A 22,983-nucleotide genomic window follows, 5' to 3' on the forward strand; every position below is an offset into this window, starting at 1 on the left:
GCCACGGAAAATAAAAGAGCCTGTGCTTACTAGAACACCTGGAAATTTGTCTTACAAGTCTACTCATATAATCAAGAGTGGCCTAGGGGCTGAGAAATAATCAAGTAACTAATACTCTTAATAACTGGATACTTTATAGAATCAAACAGGCACTGATGTCTGTCATGTTTCATAATTGCTAACTTGTTCACTATTGATTTTGAGTCATTTAATCTTCGCAAGAATGTGGCCAAAAATTCCAGTATTTAAAAGTATGTCCGAAATACAAAAGCAGTTAGAACCACTAACACATGATTAGAACTAACGTGCCTGTTCTTTTGTTCATTCTCTTCCCCATCCAGTGCACAACCTGCAGTGATGGAGCAGGGATGAGAACTACTGATCCCGTGCTTATGTCTGTCCTCACACCCTGCCACTCCTCCTCCGCCACACACCAAACCCCTGTGCTCTAGCCATACCAAGCAACACACTTTCTCTGCGTGTGCCTTCCAAGCTTCCTCACACACCAGTGCCTTTGTACACACTGCTGCTTTGCTTAGAATGCCCTCCCATCTTCTTCCACTTACTAAACTTCTACTCATTTTTTGAGACTTACTTTAAGCATCACTTCATCTGTGATGCTTTTTTACTCCCACCAGGTCAGGCAGTTAGGCACACCTCCTTTGTGCTCTCATGGCATCTTCTGTGTTAGTACTAACCTCGCACTTACCAAATTGTACTATAATAGCCGACATTCAAAGCTCTGAACTCCCTGTGGTTATGGACTGTGTGTCTTGTCCATCTTTCTGTTAATCTCGGCAGCACCTAATGCAGTGCTTGGCATGCAGTGGAGACTCAGTATATGTGTACTGAATGAATGAACTCAGATGTTCACACACTCTCCTTTTCCCCCCAAAGTATCACAGTCAGCACTGTAGGGGGAAAGTCAGAAGCATAGAGAATAGGGCAAGAAGAGCAACAACAGCATCAACACTCACAATCATAGCTCATTAAGCACTTACTTTTGATCAGGCCCTATTCTAAACCTACATATGAATTTACTCATTTCTCACAACAACGCTGCTATCCTCATTTTACAAATTAGACAACCAAGGCACAGAATGGCTAAGCGACTTGCACAAGATCACGCAAGTAGAAAGCAGCAGAGTTGACTCCAGAACCTTCATGCTAGAACTGAAAGGAACTAAAGTGCTCCTGGCACCAGAGGGCTGTGTAAAGAAGTAAAGTGCTTGTTATGTTGTTCATTCCCTTCATCCAGTGTACACAGCCTGCAGTGATGTGGAAACAGGTGCTCCTTACCAGGTTGTCACTAATTCTAGAAGTATCCACACATTATACACAGTCTGTGTGTGACAGGCTTACAGATCCTTCCACATTTCCATGAGTGAGCCTGTCCAAACAGTACTATCTCTGAATGCCAAATCCTAAGAAGCTCTTGTGGGGCCTCAAGAGCTGAGTAAGCAGAAAGTATGATCCTCTGAATTTAACGTTTTCCCCTTTTGCCAAAAATATGTGTTTATTAATGACAGGTTGTTTTTAAAGTTCCTTTTACAAAACCATGACTTACATCAAATAACATGGTTTGGCGGTTAAGGAAAAACTGATTATTCCTCCTGAAAAATCTATTAATTTTGTTAAACTTGGTCTCTTTTTCTTGGGTATTTGTAAAACTTCAGTTTGTCACAGAATTTGATACTTACAAAACTCTTTTTCTTGATAATCTTATTTAGCTTGTTGTTTTTCATGAAATGGAAATCTGTGCCTTGATTCTTTGGTCATGGTGATTGAGATGGTACAGTGTAAAATACCTACAATTACTGAGAAAAAAACAATAAACTAGCTTTTCCCTTCTTTATCCTTGAAATAATTTAATTATATCTTCTAGGAATTTATCTGACTAATATCTTGAAAACAGAGGAAGGCAACCCTGAAGTCCTAAAAAGGCATGGAAAAGAGCTCATAAACTTTAGTAAAAGGAGGAAAGTAGCAGAAATAACAGGAGAGATTCAGCAGTACCAAAATCAGCCTTATTGTTTACGAGTAGAAGCAGATATCAAAGTAAGTTGAATTATTTGAGTATACATATTTCTGATTTATAAACTGCCTGATAAAAGGCAGGTTTATTTTGTGGAAGAGGAAAAGGTAAATAAAATTTAAATAATTCAAATTTTCTTATGTTAAATGTTAAATTATTTTCATGAATTTCAAACTGAATTTATAATATTTAATATTAATAATTGTTTGTTTCTTTGCATTTATTTTAGAGGTTCTTTGAAAACTTGAATCCAATGGGAAATAGCATGGAAAAAGAATTTACAGATTATCTTTTCAACAAATCCCTAGAAATAGAACCACGAAACCCTAAGCCTCTCCCAAGATTTGTAAGCATTCATATATTTATATATTTTTTTCATTTATGTATTTTCTGCAGTTGTCATCTATATCTGGTGGTGCCATCACTACCATATGTGTTGTACAGATTAGTTTTCTGTAAAGGCATTCAGGGATGAAGTACCCATGTGATGGATGAAAGTAATGAATAAGTGCTTAATAAGTATGCTCAGGAATATCCCACTTGGTTCCACATAAATGAGCATTAATACTAACCTGAACAAATCTTGATATAGATGAAGAAATTAGGAAAATATGAAAGTTTTTATTTTTAAACAAAAAATTAAGAAGAAATTTGATTAATTTATACTAGTTCACTTATAATGTATGTACTTAGGATTTCTTTCAAAGTAATGACTTATAAGAACTTTTAATTGTGAATCACTAGCCATAAAAATAACAGGTTTGGCTAAGATACCTTTTCGGGGAAAATAAAGTTTCCATTGTTTTTTATTACTTGTCAGTGCTTGGCCAAATTTATGTACAGTATCACCACCTCACTGAACTGAATATAATCTCTTTTATTCACAAGACAGTCAAGAAGACACATAAATGGCATGGCTTTTAAGTAACCAAGATAAATCTCATAAATGTCTTGGAATTAAAGTTTATGCCATTACCTCACAAGAATATTTCTCAAGGCCTAAAACAGTTTTTTAAAAGGTGGATTAAAAACAGCAAATTGGCAATAATCTGTTCCAATGGGGCATGCTAATATCACTGAGAAATGATCATTATGTAAGAAAATTCCATAAAACTAACATAAACATACAGATGAAAACTCAGGCAATTTAATGCATTTGTAAATAGCTCAAATGATCCTAATGGCATCACTGTATTATAGCATACCGTGTTTCCCCGAAAATAAGACCCAACCAGACAGTCAACTCTACTGCATCTTTTGGAGCAAAAATTAATGTTAAGACCCAGTCTTATTTTACTATTATATAAGACCTGGTCTTATAATATAATATAATATAATATAATATAATATAATATAATATAATTAATATAATACCGGGTCTTATATTAATTTTTGCTCCAAAAGATGCATTAGAGCTGATTGTCTGGCTAGGTCTTATTTTTGGGGAAACGGTAGTAAGGTATCACAATTTATAATGATCCTGGCTTTTCCATCATGGTTAAATTAGTTCAACATAGTCTGTTTAAAAAGCCAGAGAAATATACAACATATCTTAGGAAGATTTCTGTCCAAAAATATTAAAATAATAAATACTCTGGTACTTATAAGACTAAGACTCAATTATTTAAAGAAATTCATTCCCTAGTAATTTAGATAGCCAAGGGTTATGGAATACTTTAACTTGAAGACGTTAATTCGAATCATTATGTCACTTCTTTATTAGTGGTTTATGGTTTTCCTAAATATTAGTTGAATTTTATAAGGCATATATGTAGAAAAACCTTCCTTTCTGTTATGGTGTTGTAAGTATTGTGTTTCTTTTGATGTGTCTACAGCCAAAAAAATATAGCTATCCTCTAAAATCTCCTGGAGTTCGTCCATCAAACCCAAGACCAGGTACCATGAGACATCCCACACCTCTGCAGCAGGAGCCAAGGAAAATTAGTTATAGTAGGATCCCTGAAAGTGAAACAGAAAGTACAGCATCTGCACCAAATTCTCCAAGAACACCGTTAACACCTCCTCCTGCTTCTGGTGCTTCTAGTACCACAGATGTTTGCAGCGTATTTGATTCTGATCATTCGAGCCCTTTTCACTCAAGTAGGTGCTAAAATTTTAAGTTCTTTAAAGTAATTGTTAATATTATATGTGCTAGACCTAAAAAGAATATTTTTTTTTGTTTTTTGTAAATTTGTAGACAAATACCATTTCCAAAGATATTATTATAAAAACATAAAACAAATTCTAAACTCCAGCACCTTAAAATTTTTTAAAATATTGTTGGAACAGCCCTCTGAATTTATCATACTTTTTTGTGATGAAATTGGTAGTTTAAACTTCATTTGAGTATTTGTTTTCAACTGGTGAATTTAAAATGCATCCCTCATATCCAGAGGTAACAAACTCGTCAAATCTGAAAGGAATATCAGTCCAGTGCTTTAAATGCTGCCTCCAAAATGATTATATTTGAATACTACTCAGTACATCATTTCCTTCCCACCAGACTCTGTAGTTTCTAATATCGCAGTTTATCAAATTCAAACTCTTACTTAACCTTTCTCAGTCTATACCATCCAGCAGAAGGTATATAGTGCCTGCTAATACACTGCCTATGCTTTCAAGCCCAGCCATTCAAATCTCATAGTCTGCATACTATTGCTCATCCCTTTCTTGTTTTTATATCAGTATTATCCAGTAAAATTTAATGTGAGCCACATGTATACTTTGAATGTTCTATAGTCACATTAAAAAAAAAGAGGTGAAATTTATTTTATTTTATTTAACCCAATATCTGTAAAATATTGTCATTTCAACATGAAATCAATATGAAAATTTATTAATGAGATATCTTAAATTCTCTTTTTGTTCTAAATCTTCAAAATCCAGTGTGCATTTTACACTCACAGCACATCTCAATTCGGACTAGCCATATTCAAGTGATCACTAACCACATGTAGCTTGTGGCTACCAAACTGTTTAACTCAGCTCTAGCATTTGAAGAGGCTGCCTTTTATATGTAGATTACCCTGCTTTTATTAATTTCCTAATCAATTTCATACAGAACTTTAAAGCTCTACTGAGAACACGCTATCTTTTTTCACTTGTTCGTTATTAAATCATAACTTGAATCTAATCCACCTTTAACCTTCTCACAACCACTTCCTTGTGCTCTCCCCATTTGGCTGTCTTAGCTCAAGGTATAGATCAAATTTTGCTGTAGTATCTGACAGAATAGAATCCAAAACTCAGAGACACCATGACATTATGGGGGAAGAGGTTGAGGAGCGCTGACTTAGGAGAAACCCATTGTTCTAAGAGTTAGGCTTTGTATTCTTAACCTTGAGGATTTTCTCAATTTCTCTTTCTTTGCAATAAACACTGCAGGCTTTTAGAAAGAACGATTATACCTACGCACACACACTGCACACAGATGCAGGCTTGGCTTTCATCCTACTACTATTCCCTTTGCTCTTAATAAAAATTGAAAATAACTGGTTTTGAAATCAAATGAACCAGCATAATATAAAACTACCTGAATGCTTAGTTAGTCCCTTACTTAAAACTTACCAGTGGCATATGTGTATTAAAGGTCCTCATCTGCTATTGACCCCACGTCTGCTTAACAGATCTGCTTGTGTGTGGGGGGGGGGGGAGCAGGGAGGAGAGGTCACCAGAGCGCCCTACTTGCCAACGTTGCCACCAAAGTGAATCCTTAATTCCTTGTTTCCCTAGGTTCTGGCAGGTAAGAGCTGCTATGCCTACATTCTTATGTCATCTGAACATATTCCACTCAATACGAAGCAGCAGAAAGTTCCACTGCTTACGGTTTTCAAAAAGGCAAAGTTTGATTAGAATTTTGATTAGTTATAATAGTACTTTTTTGCTTCTTAAAGTTTTTATCCCAAAGAATTTACTTTAAAACCAGTAATTAATATATTCAGACAGTATCTGTTGTATATTTCACTCCTTGCCAAGCACTACACATTTTCTCTGGTAAAGCATACAATCTTACTGAGAAATGAAAAACAATCATAGTAAAAAGAAAACCATAGTTAAATGTTTAACCATTGTTAAATGCTGTGATTCTCTTTATACTACAATCATTTTTTCATCTCAGTAAGATTGCAAGCTTTACCAGAGATGTTTAAATGCTTAGTAAATGCTCAATGAATGGTGAAGACATAATGCTGTAGAAGTTACACAAAGATAACCACAGAATGGGCAAGAACGGTCATGTAAAGCTGTGTAGTCAAGACAGAGAGAGAAGAAAACTGGCCCCCTGGTTAGTGCTGCTACCCACACGCTCACATTCAGAGTTCTGCTCACCTCTCAGGTGATAATGACAGTGGCTGGGAAAGGGGAAAGACCACCAGCTGCTATAGCAAGGAAGAGAGGAGGATGAAATGCTCTTAGGACCTTCCTGTCTGAAGGCTGCCTAGTCATACCAGGGAGCCGAAGGTCTGACCCGGGCTGTGCTACAGATGAGGTTTAGCTCCACCCCTTAGGGGACGCTTTGACAACAGAAGAGGTATTCCAGGTATTTCAAGCTGGAATGCAAGGATTTTCTTCATAGAAGATTGTTGTAGGTAGACCTATATCTCTGATGAATACAGATGCTAAAATCCTAAACAAAATTCTAGCAAATCGAATACAACAATGCATTAAAAAGATTATTCATCACGACCAAGTGGGGTTCATCCCCGGGGCACAAGGATGGTTCAACATTCGCAAATCCATCAATGTGATACATCACATAAACAAAATAAAGGACAAAAATCATATGATTCTATCAATTGATGCAGAAAAAGCATTTGATAAGATACAACATCCATTTATGATTAAAACACTTACTAAAATTGGTATAGAAGGAAAATACCTCAACATAATAAAGGCCATATACGACAAGCCCTCAGCTAATCTCATAATTAATGGTGAAAAGCTGAAGCCCTTTGCTCTACGTTCAGGAACACGACAAGGTTGTCCCCTATCACCTCTGCTTTTCAACATAGTGTTGGAAGTCCTCGCCAGAGCTATCAGGCAAGAGAAAGAAATAAAAGGCATCCAAATTGGGAATGAAGAAGTTAAATTGTCACTCTTTGCAGATGACATGATGCTATATATAGAAAACCCTAAAGACTCCACCAAAAAGCTATTAGAAACAATCAATGAATACAGTAAAGTTGCTGGCTACAAAATCAACGTACAAAAGTCCATTGCTTTCCTATATACCAACAATGAAATCTCAGAAAAAGAGATAGAAAAAACAATTCCTTTTGCAATTGCAGCAAAAAGAATAAAATACCTAGGAATAAACTTAACCAAGGATGTGAATGATTTATATGCTGAAAACTATAAGACATTTTTGAAAGAAATTGAAGAAGACACAAAGAAATGGAAAGACATTCCGTGCTCATGGATTGGAAGAATCAACATAGTTAAAATGGCCATATTACCCAAAGCCATATACAGATTTAATGCAATCCCCATTAAAATCCCAATGGCATTTTTTTTAAAGAAGATTGTTGTAGGTAATTAGTTTCTAATCTCAAATACATTTGCATTAGCAGGCTTTTGTGAACTAAAGAAGTTATCCATGATTTATATGTTTTCTATGGGAAAATGCTTGGTCCATTTTAAGAATGACTCGTTTATAAATTAGAGAGTGTCTTCAACAATGGTTTCAAACCTGACTGTACATTATAATCCCCTGAGGAGCTTTAAAAATATAGCTATTTTCCCAGCCCACTCTTGAATTATTCTGGCACTGGCACCTGGGCATCAGTATTTTTTAAAAACTCCCCAGGGGGTTCTAATGTGCAAGCCAAGACTGAGAACCACTGATCTATTGTTTGGGATTTGTACTTAGCTACTACTATTTTAATTCATTGGGTTTCACCCCTAAGTCATTATCAATAAATTTGTTCAGTACCGGCTGACAAGAATTTTCAGTATGTATTTCTTGATTAAACTTGTATAATTGTAAGAGTTTTTAAATAGCATTTTCCCAGCTGTGAGAGCAAGCAAATTTGAAAAGTGCCCCAAATTTGCCATAGGCGTGAATGCTGTATATAAATAGGATGAAAGCCAAGCCTGCATCTGTGTGCAGTGTGTGTGCATAGGTATAATCGTTCTTTCTAAAAGCCTGCAGTGTGTAGCTGTCCTGAGCTTTGTGTTTTGATTTTATTTGTATATTGTACTAAGTTCTATTTCTACATTTTACTAAGTTGTACTACCATGTTCTTGAGGCTTCTCTCCAGGAGGCATATTTATTTCCTTTCCAAGCAGAAAATACAGAAGTAGGTAAAAACTAGCGCTGGATACTCCCTTAACCCTGTTACGTCATAGGTGCCTAATAAGTAAGTAGTGAGGAGAATCATTGACAGAGCAATACCTTCATTTAACATCAAAGTATAAAAATGAATTTTAATCTTCTGAGATTATTAGAATTAGCTGGGTTGCTACCCTTTAGTAACTGTGGCCACCAAATAAATATCAGTACAGGTGGAAAGGAGATAATCGGGTAAATTATTTGAAGTTTGGGCTGTCTGGGAAATAAGACCACTGTAGCTATATAACCAATCAAATTAATATTATTGCCAGATGAGCCTGGAATGTAAAATTATCCTTGTTCTGACCAAAAAAGCTGGACAAAACCGAGGTCCAAATTATTTCAGTTACTGCCTATTATGCAAAACTTAGAGAAATCTGAATTTTAAAAAATCAGCTCAGTCTAGTATTACAGGAATTATTTTAGTCTGTTGGATATTATCTATTGGTAATATGAGGCAGTGTAACATAAATGACTATATTGATTTAAAACCAGTATAGATTAGCCTCTTGTCTGCTTTTTTCTATTTCAATGCCCTTGGGGTTTTGGCTTTTATGATTTTCAATTTTTTTCTTAAAAGAATTAACATTACTGAAATTAGACATTCTAAGTTTATCAGTGAGTTGTCTATATAACATGTATCTAAGCACCAAATTTTGTTGATTTTTTTTTTTTTAAAGAAAAAGGTGTTCAAGAATATGAAAGGAAAATAAATATATCACTTTCAAGCTTGTTTGGTAATATCCAAAGCTGTAGTTATTTTATGATGAGAATATATGCCTCAAGAACATTTTCAAAGGTATATAATAGTAACATTAGTAAGAAATCCCTTTTATTTTTTAATTTATGTAACATTGATTATTTACTATTTATTTCACAAATTTGAGTTTTCAATGTAATCTTTAGCACATGACATATTTCTATATGTCCAGCTGAATTCTTTGCTCAATTGGGTTTATATATTTTTTAAAAGTCTTCCACTAATATGGGATATTTTAGTTTTCTCATGAATGCTTTTCATTTAATTATTATGACATCAACTAGTGAATCTAAAAGGAATATTCAAAACTCCCAATATGATATTAACTCAATTTAATTCTTTATTTTTCTCAAAAGTAAGTAGTAATGAGCTTTCACTATAGACTGTTATACCATTCTTTAAACTAGAATGACAAAAATAACATTTTTATCAAAAATAAATTTTTACAGATGAGTTGAATATATCACTGAAAGAAAAAAAATCTACTTTTTCTTGTTTCCTTTCACAGGCAGCGATACCATCTTTATCCAAGTTACACTGTCCCATGGCCCAAGTTAGTATATTTGGTTTAAGACTCATAATTTTCGCTTTGGCTTTAAAAATTAAACCAAGTGAACCTTTCCTGCTAAAACTCTTCTTGGGTCTGACAGCATTGGTACCTTGCTTGCAACATCTTAGAAGTGAGGCCTTCACTTATGCTATCTTTTGATCATAAATTATTTGCTTAAACTTACATACTTTTCATGCTTTTTGTAAAAGCTTTTTCTCTTTTAAAAGAACATTATTGTATGGGTGGCTTCCACATTTAACCATTTTTCTTTTCCAACTGTAGAGGTCTAAATATTTCTTAATGCTCAACTTTAAAAAAAAAAAAAAAAAGCAAGAGCATGCATGCGCATATGGGAATGCTGGCAGCTACATGCGTGTCTAAACCACAAAATACACTTAGCCTGGCGACAATGCAGACTGTAGGCAAATAACTGTTATTTGACTTTAGGAGAACTATCTTATAATTGCAACTACTTAAATTATACAGCCTAAATATTCATCACTGTTAAGCAAAATAAAGCTCCATTGTAGATATTTACTTTTAATTTTAAAGTAGGTTACCAATTCCAAATTATTCTATCAACTTTAAGCTAATAGGTTAATGTTGTTTGTTGTCCTTTATATAAATGATTTCAAAATGTGTGTACAACAGAAAATACTAGTTATAAGCTAAATTAACTTACATAGTCTCTTAAGAAATACGGTAGGTGATCAAACTGTTGCTCATTTGCACATCAGTACATAAAGTACTATTTTTAAGTTCTATATTGTTATAACATTTGACAAAATAAAAGCAGTCAATAATTAAAGGAAAAAAGAACCCATCAAGTATGATTTTGAGTGATCATTTATGTATTTTTTACATATCTTTTTATAGTGCTCATAAACTAGCTATCAACTTACATAAATGATTTCTTTCAAAGTGTAATTATTTATATGCCTATATTATGCCTTTGTCATCATAAATATCTGTAAGATAGGTTCCAATTAGAAGCTTTACTCACCTTTTTTGTGCCACTTCATCAACTTATTCTTAAGTCAGGTTCGTTAGATACTAGCATAATTTCTGTTTTTATTATCGGGGCTGCTTCAGTCATCTTGAATAGCTCCATCACAATAAAAACTTTTAGATTAGAGTCTGATGAACCTGATTTTGCTTACCCAGCAAGGAGAGCTTATACCTAAGTAAAATGACAAGAGACCCTTCCTGCAGACATTAGATTCTCTCCCTGACGTCCTTGGGGAGAAACATTGGGGACAGTGGTTAAGATCAGAAACGAATCCCAAGGATTATCCAGTGACTTTATTATATATATGTATGCATTCAGAGGAAAAAAATGAGCCCATCATGAAAGCTTAACAAAAGTTACCATTCCAAAGGTTTTTAATAATTTGCTATCCCAGAAATACGAGAATCAGACCCAAATTTAAAATTCCAATTATAGATTAACAATAGGAATGTTGTTTTGTTCAAGAAGCAAAATTACAGAATATGTTAGGCAGTTTTTTTTTCTGAAAATTCTGCTGAAAAATTTGTGCATGCTTTTATAGCAGTTTGCTTTAATAAAGGAAATACTATTGGATATTGGTTTATTGAACTGCTTTTGGTACTTCTGTACATTTCTTTTAATAAATATAAGCAGTTTCCCGTTGAGCCTTTTCAGGATTAATAGATGAAATAAAATTGCTACGAACTTTTAAAAAAATTTTAACATCCTACAGGATCTGCTTCAGTATCATCTATAAGTTTAACCAAGGGCACTGACGAAGGGCCCGTCCCCCCTCCTGTCCCTCCACGGAGACGACCAGAGTCTGCCCCAGCGGAGTCGTCACCATCTAAGGTGAAGTAGAAAATCCTGGTACCTAGAATTGGGGGTCTTAACGTTACATTGTGCTCAATTGCTGTGTCTAGTTTAGTTTTTACTAGATCAGGTTAACACCTCAGTATTTAGGCTTAAGTGAGGTTAAACAAGGATTGAATATGGATTTACCATGCAGTAATGAAATTAGTGGAGTTTTTTTGGTATATTTTCAAAGTAAATCTAAATCATGGGGTACTGTCAAGGAGAAAACAGTGTTATCTATAAAGTAAGAGTATTATAGTCTCAAGCAGTTCTTCAAAAATATATACACACAGAGAGAAGAAGTCTGAAGCTTTATATGAAAGTACATTTTAAGTGAAACTGTATCTTAGCATATACTAAACATTACCTGTATGAGCCCTTAGTAGTGAATCTGACTTACTTTTAAATGGGATTTTCATGAAAATTCTGGGTTAGAAGAGACCTTAAAAGGCTGAAAATAGCTATGTTTTCCACCTATTTAAACTTCTTTCTTTACCAATTGTTAACTTGATTCAGTGGTTCTCAAAGTGTCCAGAGGGCAGAGCACCTGGACCAGTCAAGGCACTCTTTGCAGAACATCATGAAAGGTTAATATAGTACGTTTATTGTAAAATTAACAGGTAACTTATGTTAAATCAGAAATGGTCTTAGATTGAGTGATAGGTAAGCAGTAACAAACAACAAAATTTTGAGACAACTAATTACAGTAAAAAATTTAACATTGAGAAAAAATTTTTTTTTCATTGAGAAAAAATTTTCATTGAGAAAAAATTTTTTTTATGAATTGGCATAACTCCCCATTTAAAACATATGGCAAAGTTCCCAGATCCATACCTAGGGCTCTTCCAATAAAATGTTTGAAAATCCCAACTTAATTCTTAAGATATTCATGGTACTACATAAATTAAATTATTAATAAATGTGTTTTATTTGTTTCATTTGTCTTAGATTATGTCTAAGCATTTGGACAGCCCCCCAGCAATTCCTCCTAGGCAACCCACATCAAAAGCTTATTCACCACGATACTCAATATCAGACCGGACCTCTATATCAGATGCTCCTGAAAGCCCTCCCTTGTTACCACCACGAGAACCTGTGAGGACACCTGATGTTTTCTCAAGCTCACCACTACATCTCCAACCACCCCCTTTGGGCAAAAAGAGTGATCACGGCAATGCCTTCTTCCCAAACAGCCCTTCCCCTTTTACCCCACCTCCTCCTCAGACACCTTCTCCTCATGGCACCAGAAGGCATCTGCCGTCACCTCCATTGACACAAGAAGTGGACCTTCATTCCATTGCTGGGCCACCTGTTCCTCCACGACAAAGCACTTCTCAGCATATCCCTAAACTCCCTCCCAAAACTTACAAAAGGGAGCATACACACCCATCCATGCACAGAGATGGACCACCACTGTTGGAGAATGCCCATTCTTCCTGAGTCCTCTGTACCAGGGTGTATGTTTTCCTACCCCCAGATCCATTGCTGGCAATGGATGCACTGAATGTGCCAGCACTGAGGAGGTAAAATGAGAACTCCAAACACTAACGACTCTACTTCAAGATGCAGTAAAGACAATGAATTTTAACCTAGACATAATTATAAAATGAAAATGGTATTCGTTTAGAATATGGAAAGACTAATCCAGAGGAATTGGACAGCTGATTGCACCTGAAACTCAATTAAAGGGATTTTTTCCAGCCAGTGGGCCAGAGTCCTGTTTTTGTGAAGTGATCTTTGTCATTAAAGGGATGGAATACAGTCTAGTGTCTAGCAGGCCCACATGATGACAGTTTTTGTAATTCAAAATATTATGCACTTTTTAAAAAGAAATCTTAAACAGGGATCTTCATATCCTCCTTTGTTTTCCTTTGCTTTCACTCGTCCGACTTTAGAATATTTTCTTAAAAATCATTCAAAGGACTGTGAGGAAAGGCTGTGTACCTGACCTTGTTGGAATCAAGGCCCAGCACTGTACTACAGTCCTGTTTACAGATTATTACAGTGAATTGAATGAAATGAATGGGTACCGAGGCTTCACCAAAGAGGTACTTTTTTTTTTTTTAAGAATAATTATATCAATTTTAAGAGCATTCCCCTACCCACCGTCCTTATACAAACAAAACGTGGTGGTGTTGCCTTCAAATGAGAATTTTTGTGTCATTAACATGACAGAAGAACTTTTTAAAAACTGTCAAGTATATGATTTACATTTAGGAGACTGTTAATCTATGCGATTGTCATTTCTCCCCTCCCCCCACAAAAGTTTACTGGTAATCCATGTCCTGGCTTGTCGCTGTCTCTCTAACCATGCTGTGGAAATGCGGTCACCCACGGTGACAAGGAGCACTTAGTACTTGCTGGGCATCACTGACACCATTCATGTTTTACTAATCGCTGAGTAATCAGCATATCTAGAATTACATTGCATTGCCTAAATCATGTGTATATAGTGAATGTTATATAATAAACTTGGCAGGTCTGTTTTAATTTAATTGAATAAAGATAAAAATACTTTGTTTGGCTGGCATATATTAAATTATTCTATGGCGAAAATGGTTGATTCTTATTTCTTTCAGTTGAAACACACACACACACACACAGCAACAACACTAAGCATAAAAGCACGTATTGTGGTACGCCTTGGTTTCAAGTTCTGGATGTATGTATTCATCTTAATGATCTAAAGTTGCAGTTTGGCATGTAGGAAAATATTTGGTTAGAATAGGATGGGTATCTTTTAAGCAGAATTTTGTACATTTTTTAATTTCCTAGGCAACATGTATACAGCTTGTTAAAGTTTATATTAAACATTCTACCTTGCTTGAGGTCTTTGCTCTATCAGAACTATTCATAGTAGAACATCCGCCTACATCATTAATATCATAATATGGATTATTCATTAAGCCTATGTACTGATCTTCTGCGTCTAACAAATACTGTAACTGAAATGCATGCAGCTTGTTGAAGAGAAAAAGTTTTATTAAGCTCCACTATAATGTCTGTGAGATGTGCAGTATTCCATCTTTAGAGAGTCATCAGTTCATCAGTATGTGCATGTGTCCTCTGAATAATGAAGCAACATTTCAGCAGCTCTGTTAACCATGCCATTAGAGACATTTTTAGAAGTGCTGTATCATTAGGTGGAAACCTAATGCTTTAATTTCCTGTGACATTTATTAGAGCATTAAATGTACATCACAATAGTACAGTATACAGTCCTCTAAGACCAGAATATTGATTGCACCGTCATTGAGCAAATCCATCATAGCATATCCTTATTCGTTAGAGTTGAATATCTGTTTAATATCTGTACCATTCTTATTATGGTAGCCATTTTTCTTTTTGTAAAATGTCTGCTTTTTAAGTCTCCCCCCAAATTAATTTCAAATCCCCTCTTGTATGCAAAGTGTCCATAAGACCATTCATTCAATAAGTATTTAAGCCGATTTACTAGTGCTGCTACAATTGATCATAATACACATTCCAGAATCTCCCATGGCTTGTTATTGACCAGCCTCATTGTCCCTAGGATTTCCTTATATATGTCTTACTGATCGCTTCTTTTTTTAATTACACCATTCCTACTCCAAATGAGAAACTGAGAAAAGTCACATTGGAGCCCACTCAATATCTTTCTGGCCGGTGTGTTCGCCTTCAATAAGGGTTTTCAACCTGCCTGATCATATAAAGAGGAAAATACCAAGATTTGGAGTTCTAAATCATACTTCTCTGCAAAGGGAACCATTCAATCCCGGTGGTTCTAGGAGACCACTTCACTGTGCATCAGCTTTGTATGCATTGTGGATAGAGGATATTTTTATTTTGCAGTGTAACATCTGGGTAAAAATATTTGCTGAAGTAGTAACTAATTTTAAAAAATTGGATGTCCTTAAATGGAGGTGAGAGAAATGTATCCTTGCCTTCACATGTGGAACATTAACTAGCTGACAATTTATTCTTTGTAATAACTAAAACATACTTAAATCAGGGACAAGAAGTGGCTGAGAAGATAAATGCATCACCACAAAATTCTGCTTTTGAATCTGGGACAGTGCAAGATAGTCAATGCAGCATGACTTTTTCTGAACCGGATTCCAAAATACGGAACATTTCTTTTAGAAATGGAAATGTTCATAGATGTTTCATTATCTTTGGATCACACAATGAAAATATTTCCAGTAAAATATTACTTAGGTGGGCTGAAAGAAAGGAAGCCTTTTCACATCCAAGCATGTTTAAAAGCAGGAACAGATAAGTATGTTTCTAAACTTATTGAAAGACAGGTTATTTACTCTTTCCAGTCTTCCAATGTATTTTAAAAGTACAAATTATGAGGAAATACGCAAATATTAAAAGTTGGCTTAATTAAAGATTGTTGGGTATCAAATTACGTGTTTCGTAGGTTACTGTGCTCTAACAACTCAAGAATGTTTTACGGGAGTTGATTTTAGCAAAGAGCATGCCACATAAATTATACTACAATCAACAGCAGTCTAGTAAACAAGTACTATTTCAGTTGGAAGCTATAGTATGGTTTTAAATTCTTTAATGGGTTTTTTCATAAATAAAAATTGCATAAACCAAAAATTAGTTGGTATCTAAGATCATGCTCTTGTCTTAATTCTCGTTTAGCTTGCTTTAGTCATGTATTTCATCACTTGTCTTTTAATGACAGCTTAAATTCAGTTTTAAGTGGCTCAGCAAAATAAATAATGCATATGGAGGGAGGGGTGTCCCGATTTATTAGTACTGTACATATTGAGAAAAACTTTTTTTTCCCCTCCAGATTTAGAAAGAAACAGACTTAACCATTTATTACTTGGTGTTCTGCTGCTATGGGTAGGTTCACTTATTTTTTTAACCTATATTGTTTGACTGTTATATAAGTGCAGGTCCTGTTGTGTTGCACATTAATCTTTACCAGTAAAATAAACGTCACAAAGTTAATAATCAGTTTGGCTGAAAGAATTATGCAGTAAAATTATAAGGGAAAGTGATGATTTAGTTTATTTCAATTTTCTTTTGAAACATCTCATTACTAACTTTGAAAATCACTTCATAATCCCTTATACATGAGCCAATAAAATATTCTGAACTCTAGTAAAGAAGCATGAAGTCTATATGATAAATCTAAACAACAAAAGCACTTGTAACTTGTTTTGTAAATTTCATGCCTTATTTTCCATTTTTGACACCGTAAAGTGCATTTTCTGTCAACTGTGAGTAAATTTCCCTTTTGCCTTTAATGAAATAGTGCATTAAGTAGCCAATTGCTGCAAAATTATAAAACAAGTTAGCTAAAAGGTGGATCACACTGAACTACCACGCAAAGAAATAAGATGCATAACAGGTGGACGTAATGTGTGGATTGAGTGAAAGTGCACCTGTGCCAGACGCATGCCACTTTCAGTAGCTGCCAAATGTGCCTTTAATTAAGAACATCTCTAATTTTTTTCTTCAGATCAATTCAGCATTTGGGGGCGGGATCAGGGCAGGGGACTTTGGGGTGCAAACATCTGGTGAAACTCATCAGAGAAGAAGCCTTTGTCAAAGTGACATGTATAACTTCAGTTGAAACACGTTCGTGTATATATATGTGTATTTGCCTTTGTTTAGTAGCACAGTATTTGCTAAAATAATTGTCAAAAAAATTTGCTCTGTAAGTCTTACTTTGATGTAAAAACAAAGTGTGGTCTATACATCTATTATGGCCTTTGTACCTAACTATGTTTGTAGGTAATCTTTGTACTCTTATGTGCAGCAGTATTTGGTTTGCATTTTAAGTGAAAATAATGGCTGTTATTTTTCTGGCATTACTAAGATAAACTGAAAAATAATAAAGAAAAATGCCTTACATAGCCCACAAGTGTATTATTTTTGCATGTATTTATTTTAGAGGGCAATATTTTGTCATTAGTGATTTTCATTTTAGCTCATATTTTCAATATAGAAATAGTTTGCTCTTTATCCTGGTCTTGCTTTGGAGGTGCTTATTTCTGTATCACAATATCATAAAAGAAGTTCGGTATTTCCTTCAGTATCATTATAGTGAGTGGGAGACCCTTGGGATGAAGATTAGTCCTTTAGTGGCCAGGTGTCACCTGGATGAAGTTTCAGAGGACTTAGGCATTTGTGTTCCATAAAAAGTTTTATGGTATCACGGTTCCTTCGCATGCAAGTTTTGCTGAGATCTGCTGGAACGTGGCAGCCTGACATTTAGCAAGTCTTTCTAGGCTTGTCATGAAAAAGTACAGTTTGCAGTTTGCAGACGGTAAAGAATTATGCAACTGCGAGGTTATTCATGGTGAACTATAGAATGTAAAAACTGATGAATCCTTAGAGATCCAAAACCTACTTAAAAATTGAAGCAAGTGAGGCCGGCAGCAGTGAGATGACTTAACAATTAGTGATTGAGACCACTGACTCTAATTTGATTCCTGGTATTTGGAGGACTGCTTTCAGGAATAGCTAAAATGTACTCGTGGTTTTTTACCCCTGGTTTAATGACACAAAATCATGTTTGTACAAATTCCATTTGTAGGCTATTGTGAAGTCCAAGTATGTATTTTTTAGTATATTCTAGGTTAGCAATTTAATAACAGCTATGTGAAAATAACGTTAATATTGATATTAGTCAAACCTGATTTTGAATTTGCTCTTGACACGTCACTTCCTTTGAATTTTAGCCAGTTGGTTTTCTTTTCTGCTTATTTTAATCATATTAGCTCATGACAGAGTGGGGGCGCTGAAGTCTCTAGGGTATAGCCCACAGCTTAGCCTGTCTCTTTGCAGATAGATGCACGTGGCTTCCAGAGACAAGGAGAGCTTTGACAGAGTATGATTCCAAAAAAAGCAGTTTATGCCCATTCTAACCTTTTAGGACTTTTGAGTCCCATTGGAGGCAAGAAAAAAACTACAGCCCATTTTAAGAAGCTAGTTTCTCTACCTTCGTGACTCATCAACAAAAGGAAGAATCATTGTGGTACAAGAGTATAAGCAGGTGCTTTGATATCACACATATCTGCGTTCACATTCTGGTTCTATTACTAGATGTGTGACTTTGGAGAAGTTATTTAAAAAATGAGTCTGTTCCTCATCAATACGTGAGGTTGACAGATCCATTTGGGACTATCGTGAGGTTTAAAGGTATGTAAGTCCTCACTAAATGTCATTGATAGGTTGTGCAACTTTAAGCAAAACGACATATAATGAAACCGATTTTACCACAGGTTAATTGATATAAACAAGTGTTAATTTCCTACAGCATCTCGTCAACGTTATAATGAAACAACATTGAACAAAACGTTATTTGAGGACCTGCTATAATATGTGTAAAGCCCAGTCAGTGCCTTTTACAGACCAGTTGCTTAATAAACTACTAAAGTTATGAGGGATATGTCTTGCTATTAGATTTCTTTAAGAGGTTGATGTTTCATCCTGAAGTCTCCGTATTTTGATTTGCAGCTTCGTTTGAGGTTTGTTGTCCCTTAAATTGGTTTTGAGTAACCTTAATTATAAGTATTTCATAAAGGCCCATCTGACTATTTAACTTTCAACAAATATTTATTGTTCCAGGTACAGTTCTGATTTTGGAATATAGCAAAACAGCCAAAAATCCGCATCATCATGGGCTTAATAATGTAGTGAGGAGATGTGGACAACAGGTAAGAAGAATAAATAAGTATAGTATACATTAGAATATTGTGCTGCTATGAACAAGGACAAGGTGGTGAGAATGTCAGGGACGGGAGGTGAAATTTAAATGGGATAGTCAGAGTCAGCCTCACGGAGAAGGTGACGAAGTTAGACTTGAAGGAGGAGAAGGAATGAGACATGCAAGAATCAGGGGAAAGAATATGCTAAGCCACTAGGAAAAGCCAATCCAAAAGCCCAGAGGCAGAACATATTTAGTATATCTGAGGAATAGCAAGGCTACTCATGTCTGGAGAGGAATGAATGTGGGTGGGTAGAACAGGAGATGCCATCAGAGTTTAATGGGGTCCAGATCATTTGTAATGACTTTGGCTTCTGTTTGAAAGAAATAGAGCCCTTAGAGGGTTTGAGCAGAGGAATGACACGATCTGATCTACATTTTAACAGGACCACTCTGGTTGCCATATTGAGAATAATTAAGAGTTAGGAATGGGAATAAGGAGGGTAGCCCAACAGAAGGCAGTTTGGCCAGTGTGACAGCAGCGAAAGTGGTGAGAAGAGGTCGGAGTCTTGATATATTTGGAACACAGCCAATTTGCTGATAGAATTGTCAAGAATGACTGCAAGGTTTTTGGGCTTGGAAGGACAAAGTTACCATTAAGGTGGGGAAGATAGGGTTGAAGCAAGCTTGGATGGGTTAAATTCAATAAATATATTATCATCTGAGAGATGCCAAGGAGGCAGTTGGACATGTAAGTCTGGAGTTTAGAAGAGAGTTCTGGACTGAAGATATAAAATTTGGAGTCACTTTCATAAAGATCACATTTTAAAGCCAACAAACTGGGGGAAAAAGAGATCTAAGCAAATAGAACCCTGGGGCACCTTAACATTAAGAGAGGGAGGAAAAAAGAGGAACCAGCAAATAAACCAAGAAAGAATTTCCGGTGAAGAAAGATGAAAACCAGGAGTATACTTTGTCCCTGAGGTCTAATAAAGAAATTATTTCAGAAGTAGGAAGTGGTCAGCGTGTCAAATACTATTTCCTAGAGAGAGTAAGGTGACTGAGAATGGACCACTCAGTTAGCAAGGAGAAATTCACTGATGACCTTGACGAGCAAGTTCAGGGGAGTGGTGTGGGCCTAGGAGTTTAATAAAAAATGGGAGGTGAGGAACTGGAGCAGTTTTCTCTTGCAAGTTTTACTATAAAAGCAAACAGGGAACTGAGACATAGCTAGAACAGTCAAGAGAAGATTTTTTTTTTTTTTGCTTAAAAAAAGTGGGAGAAATGTTTGCATGCTGAAGGGTTTGCCCCAGTTGAAAAGGAAAATGTGATAATGAGGAGAGGGATTACTATCTAGTGCTAAGTGGAAACAACCCATTTAATAGAAAGACAGATGGTATCCAGTAGATCCCACTATCATTAGATGGATAGGTTTATATACACGAGGAACACAACACATTCAGCTTTCCTGCTGAGAATTAACAGCATTTACTGCTACTATTTCTGAAGGGAATGAGGCAAAAAGGAATAAAAATCTCTATAGATTAGAAGCAAGTTTAGATGACTTATCAAAGAGTATGCACTAAGATCTTCAAAAACAACAATAAATTTTGGAAAACAAGTTATTTGGTTTATGTACAAAACTCTTGACTAGTTTGAATGTCTGAAAACGTCCCAAAACAATATTTTCAGCATTGCCTAAATCACTTCCTTATGTTCTTATAATGTTTAAAACTTACATCTAGAGTCACATATCACTTTCTATTTCTTCCCTTAAAATATATAGGTCTCCATCAAGCACTGCTCTGAAAACTTCTCTGGCCGGACAATAGAGAGAAATCTAATTTCAAAAGAGTTCATTAATTTCAGGGAACTGAACAGCTTGGCTTAAACTTAAATACTGGAGACTTCAAAATCGTGGCAGCTATCCTGTAAGTGTTCAGACCAACTATTGTTCAAAGTGCTAACGAATGAGTTCCTAAGTAGTCATCAGACAAGTAGAAGAAAACTTGTAACACTTAGAAATGAAACTTCCCCTATTTTTTCAAACAGTGCATTACTAGGGGAACAGTCTCTGAAGAAATCAGTTTGTGTACCAAGATTTTGAGTGAACAGTAATCAAATGCCCATAATTTATTATAGTTAACTGCCTGGGAATAGAGACAAATTCTTTACACCTAATTTTATTTCTGTCATGATTCTGATATTTGGGGCATATCAAGGACATAGACCATCTTAGACGTATCCATGTGGAAACAGAGCACATTTTATTACCCCATAGCCAGGCAAGCCTCATTGCAATGATTCTTCTGTCAGAGCTGTAAGAATTTTGTTTTTTTACAACTTACTTCTGGAAAACAGGAAAAGCTACTTCCATCCCTAAGTTTTCATTCCGGCCTGGTGTTTGTAGCAACCACTGTGTGTGAACCATTAAAGCATTAATGCTCTTGCCACCTTCTTTCCAGACTAAAGAAAATATTTTACTAAGAGGACGTGGCTAAATCAGTGCTTTTTGTCCCCAGTGCATCTGGTCATGAGTGTACGCAACACTCAAGATCACTAGTGGATGTCTGAATCCTGAGTATGCGATAAAACATGGACTGTGGACTGTTCCCATCTGCAGCACAACCCACACAAGGAAAAATATTTCTTTGGCCTCCCAATTTCTAAAGAAATCATAGTTCCCTGTACTGATTTTCATAAAAATAGAACAAGATAAATACTACTCTTAAGGTTCTCTTCCTGTTTGGAGATCAATGTGTCTTTAAGCTTTGAACCTTCTACATTGTGGTTTAAGCATAAAATCTCCATAACTCTGATTTACAACATGTAAAATACAATTCTGTTAATAGATCCTTTGTCTCAAGGGATGCTAGGTATTGCCTTGGAGTTTCTGGAAGACAAGATGGCAAGACAGAACTGGCCCCTAACATAGTGTATATTAGTCTAAGAACACTGGGATGAATTCTAAGCTAAATGCCTAGGAAGCATAAAATTCATATCCACATTAAATATGAATGTGCTCAATATTATACTGGGAGAATAACTGCAAGGTGGAAGTTTATGTTCTTATAAACATTTATTTTCCTCCAAATTTATTGTGTTTTTCTGTTATGCTGTGAGAAGTCTTCGTTTCCCTTTTCCCCGGTGTTGAGGTTCAAAAAGCCAACTCTCAACCATAGACTAATCTTCATCTCTTCAATGTCTTGTTTGTATGTTAATTTAGTTTCATATGTAAGTATTTGTATTAGTTTTCCTCCGGGATGTATACATCAATATATAGAGATAGATAGATTTTCCTACACAGATATATACAAGCTTTTTATCCTCATCTTACCACTTGACAATACAACTTTAAGTATGTTTTACACAGCTGTTCCTTGGTCAAGGTCATTTGCAAGAGCAAGTCGGTTTCTGAAGAAATCTTGTTTGGTGGGTGAAGGATCCATTGAGGGGTTCTCATTAGTTTTTTCCCTGTATTCTGATCCACTGGACCTAAAATCTCAGCACACAGATAAAGTACAGGTTGATTTGGTTTTAATTGTTTTCAAATATTTTATCTATCCAAATTGTTTTGCATTTGTAAAACAGTTACCTCCTAGATCTGGAATAAATTTTACTTCTCCTGACTTTCATGGCTCAGGACCTGTGTATCTAAGATTTGCAGCAAACATAAAAAGAATATCTTTCTAATGCTTTATGGGGATAATTGGAACAACTGTGTATGTCAGTGTAAGATATTGTGTAATAACACTGCGAAAGGGAAATGAAAGCTCAGAAGATTCAAGAAATCCAATTTTGATTCAACCA

The 22,983-nt window shown here is 35.4% G+C and overlaps 2 protein-coding genes across 4 annotated transcripts in view; one reads left to right on the top strand and one right to left on the bottom strand.

Moving 5' to 3' along the window:
- The window catches only part of SOS1 (SOS Ras/Rac guanine nucleotide exchange factor 1), a 121,893-nt gene extending 104,518 nt beyond the window's left edge, over positions 1 to 17,375 (top strand). For 2 of the 3 annotated variants that reach the window (XM_081068679.1, XM_081068680.1), the window contains exons 18-23: positions 1,886 to 2,058; positions 2,265 to 2,381; positions 3,871 to 4,135; positions 9,632 to 9,676; positions 11,395 to 11,513; positions 12,465 to 17,375. In XM_081068679.1, coding sequence (XP_080924805.1) covers positions 1,886 to 2,058; positions 2,265 to 2,381; positions 3,871 to 4,135; positions 9,632 to 9,676; positions 11,395 to 11,513; positions 12,465 to 12,956 — 1,211 coding nt within the window. In that variant the 3' untranslated portion in view covers positions 12,957 to 17,375. The remainder of the gene's footprint in view (positions 1 to 1,885; positions 2,059 to 2,264; positions 2,382 to 3,870; positions 4,136 to 9,631; positions 9,677 to 11,394; positions 11,514 to 12,464) is intronic. The other variant, XM_081068681.1, reaches the window with a different exon arrangement.
- Positions 17,376 to 20,443: 3,068 nt separating this feature from the next.
- Positions 20,444 to 22,983, bottom strand: part of ARHGEF33 (Rho guanine nucleotide exchange factor 33) — a 43,082-nt gene continuing 40,542 nt past the window's right edge. Inside the window, exon 16 of the mRNA XM_081068682.1 lies at positions 20,444 to 22,668. Coding sequence (XP_080924808.1) covers positions 22,539 to 22,668 — 130 coding nt within the window. The 3' untranslated portion in view covers positions 20,444 to 22,538. The remainder of the gene's footprint in view (positions 22,669 to 22,983) is intronic.

The sequence above is a fragment of the Rhinolophus hipposideros genome (assembly GCF_964194185.1).
Source record: "Rhinolophus hipposideros genome assembly, chromosome: 12".
Lineage (NCBI taxonomy): Eukaryota > Metazoa > Chordata > Mammalia > Chiroptera > Rhinolophidae > Rhinolophus > Rhinolophus hipposideros.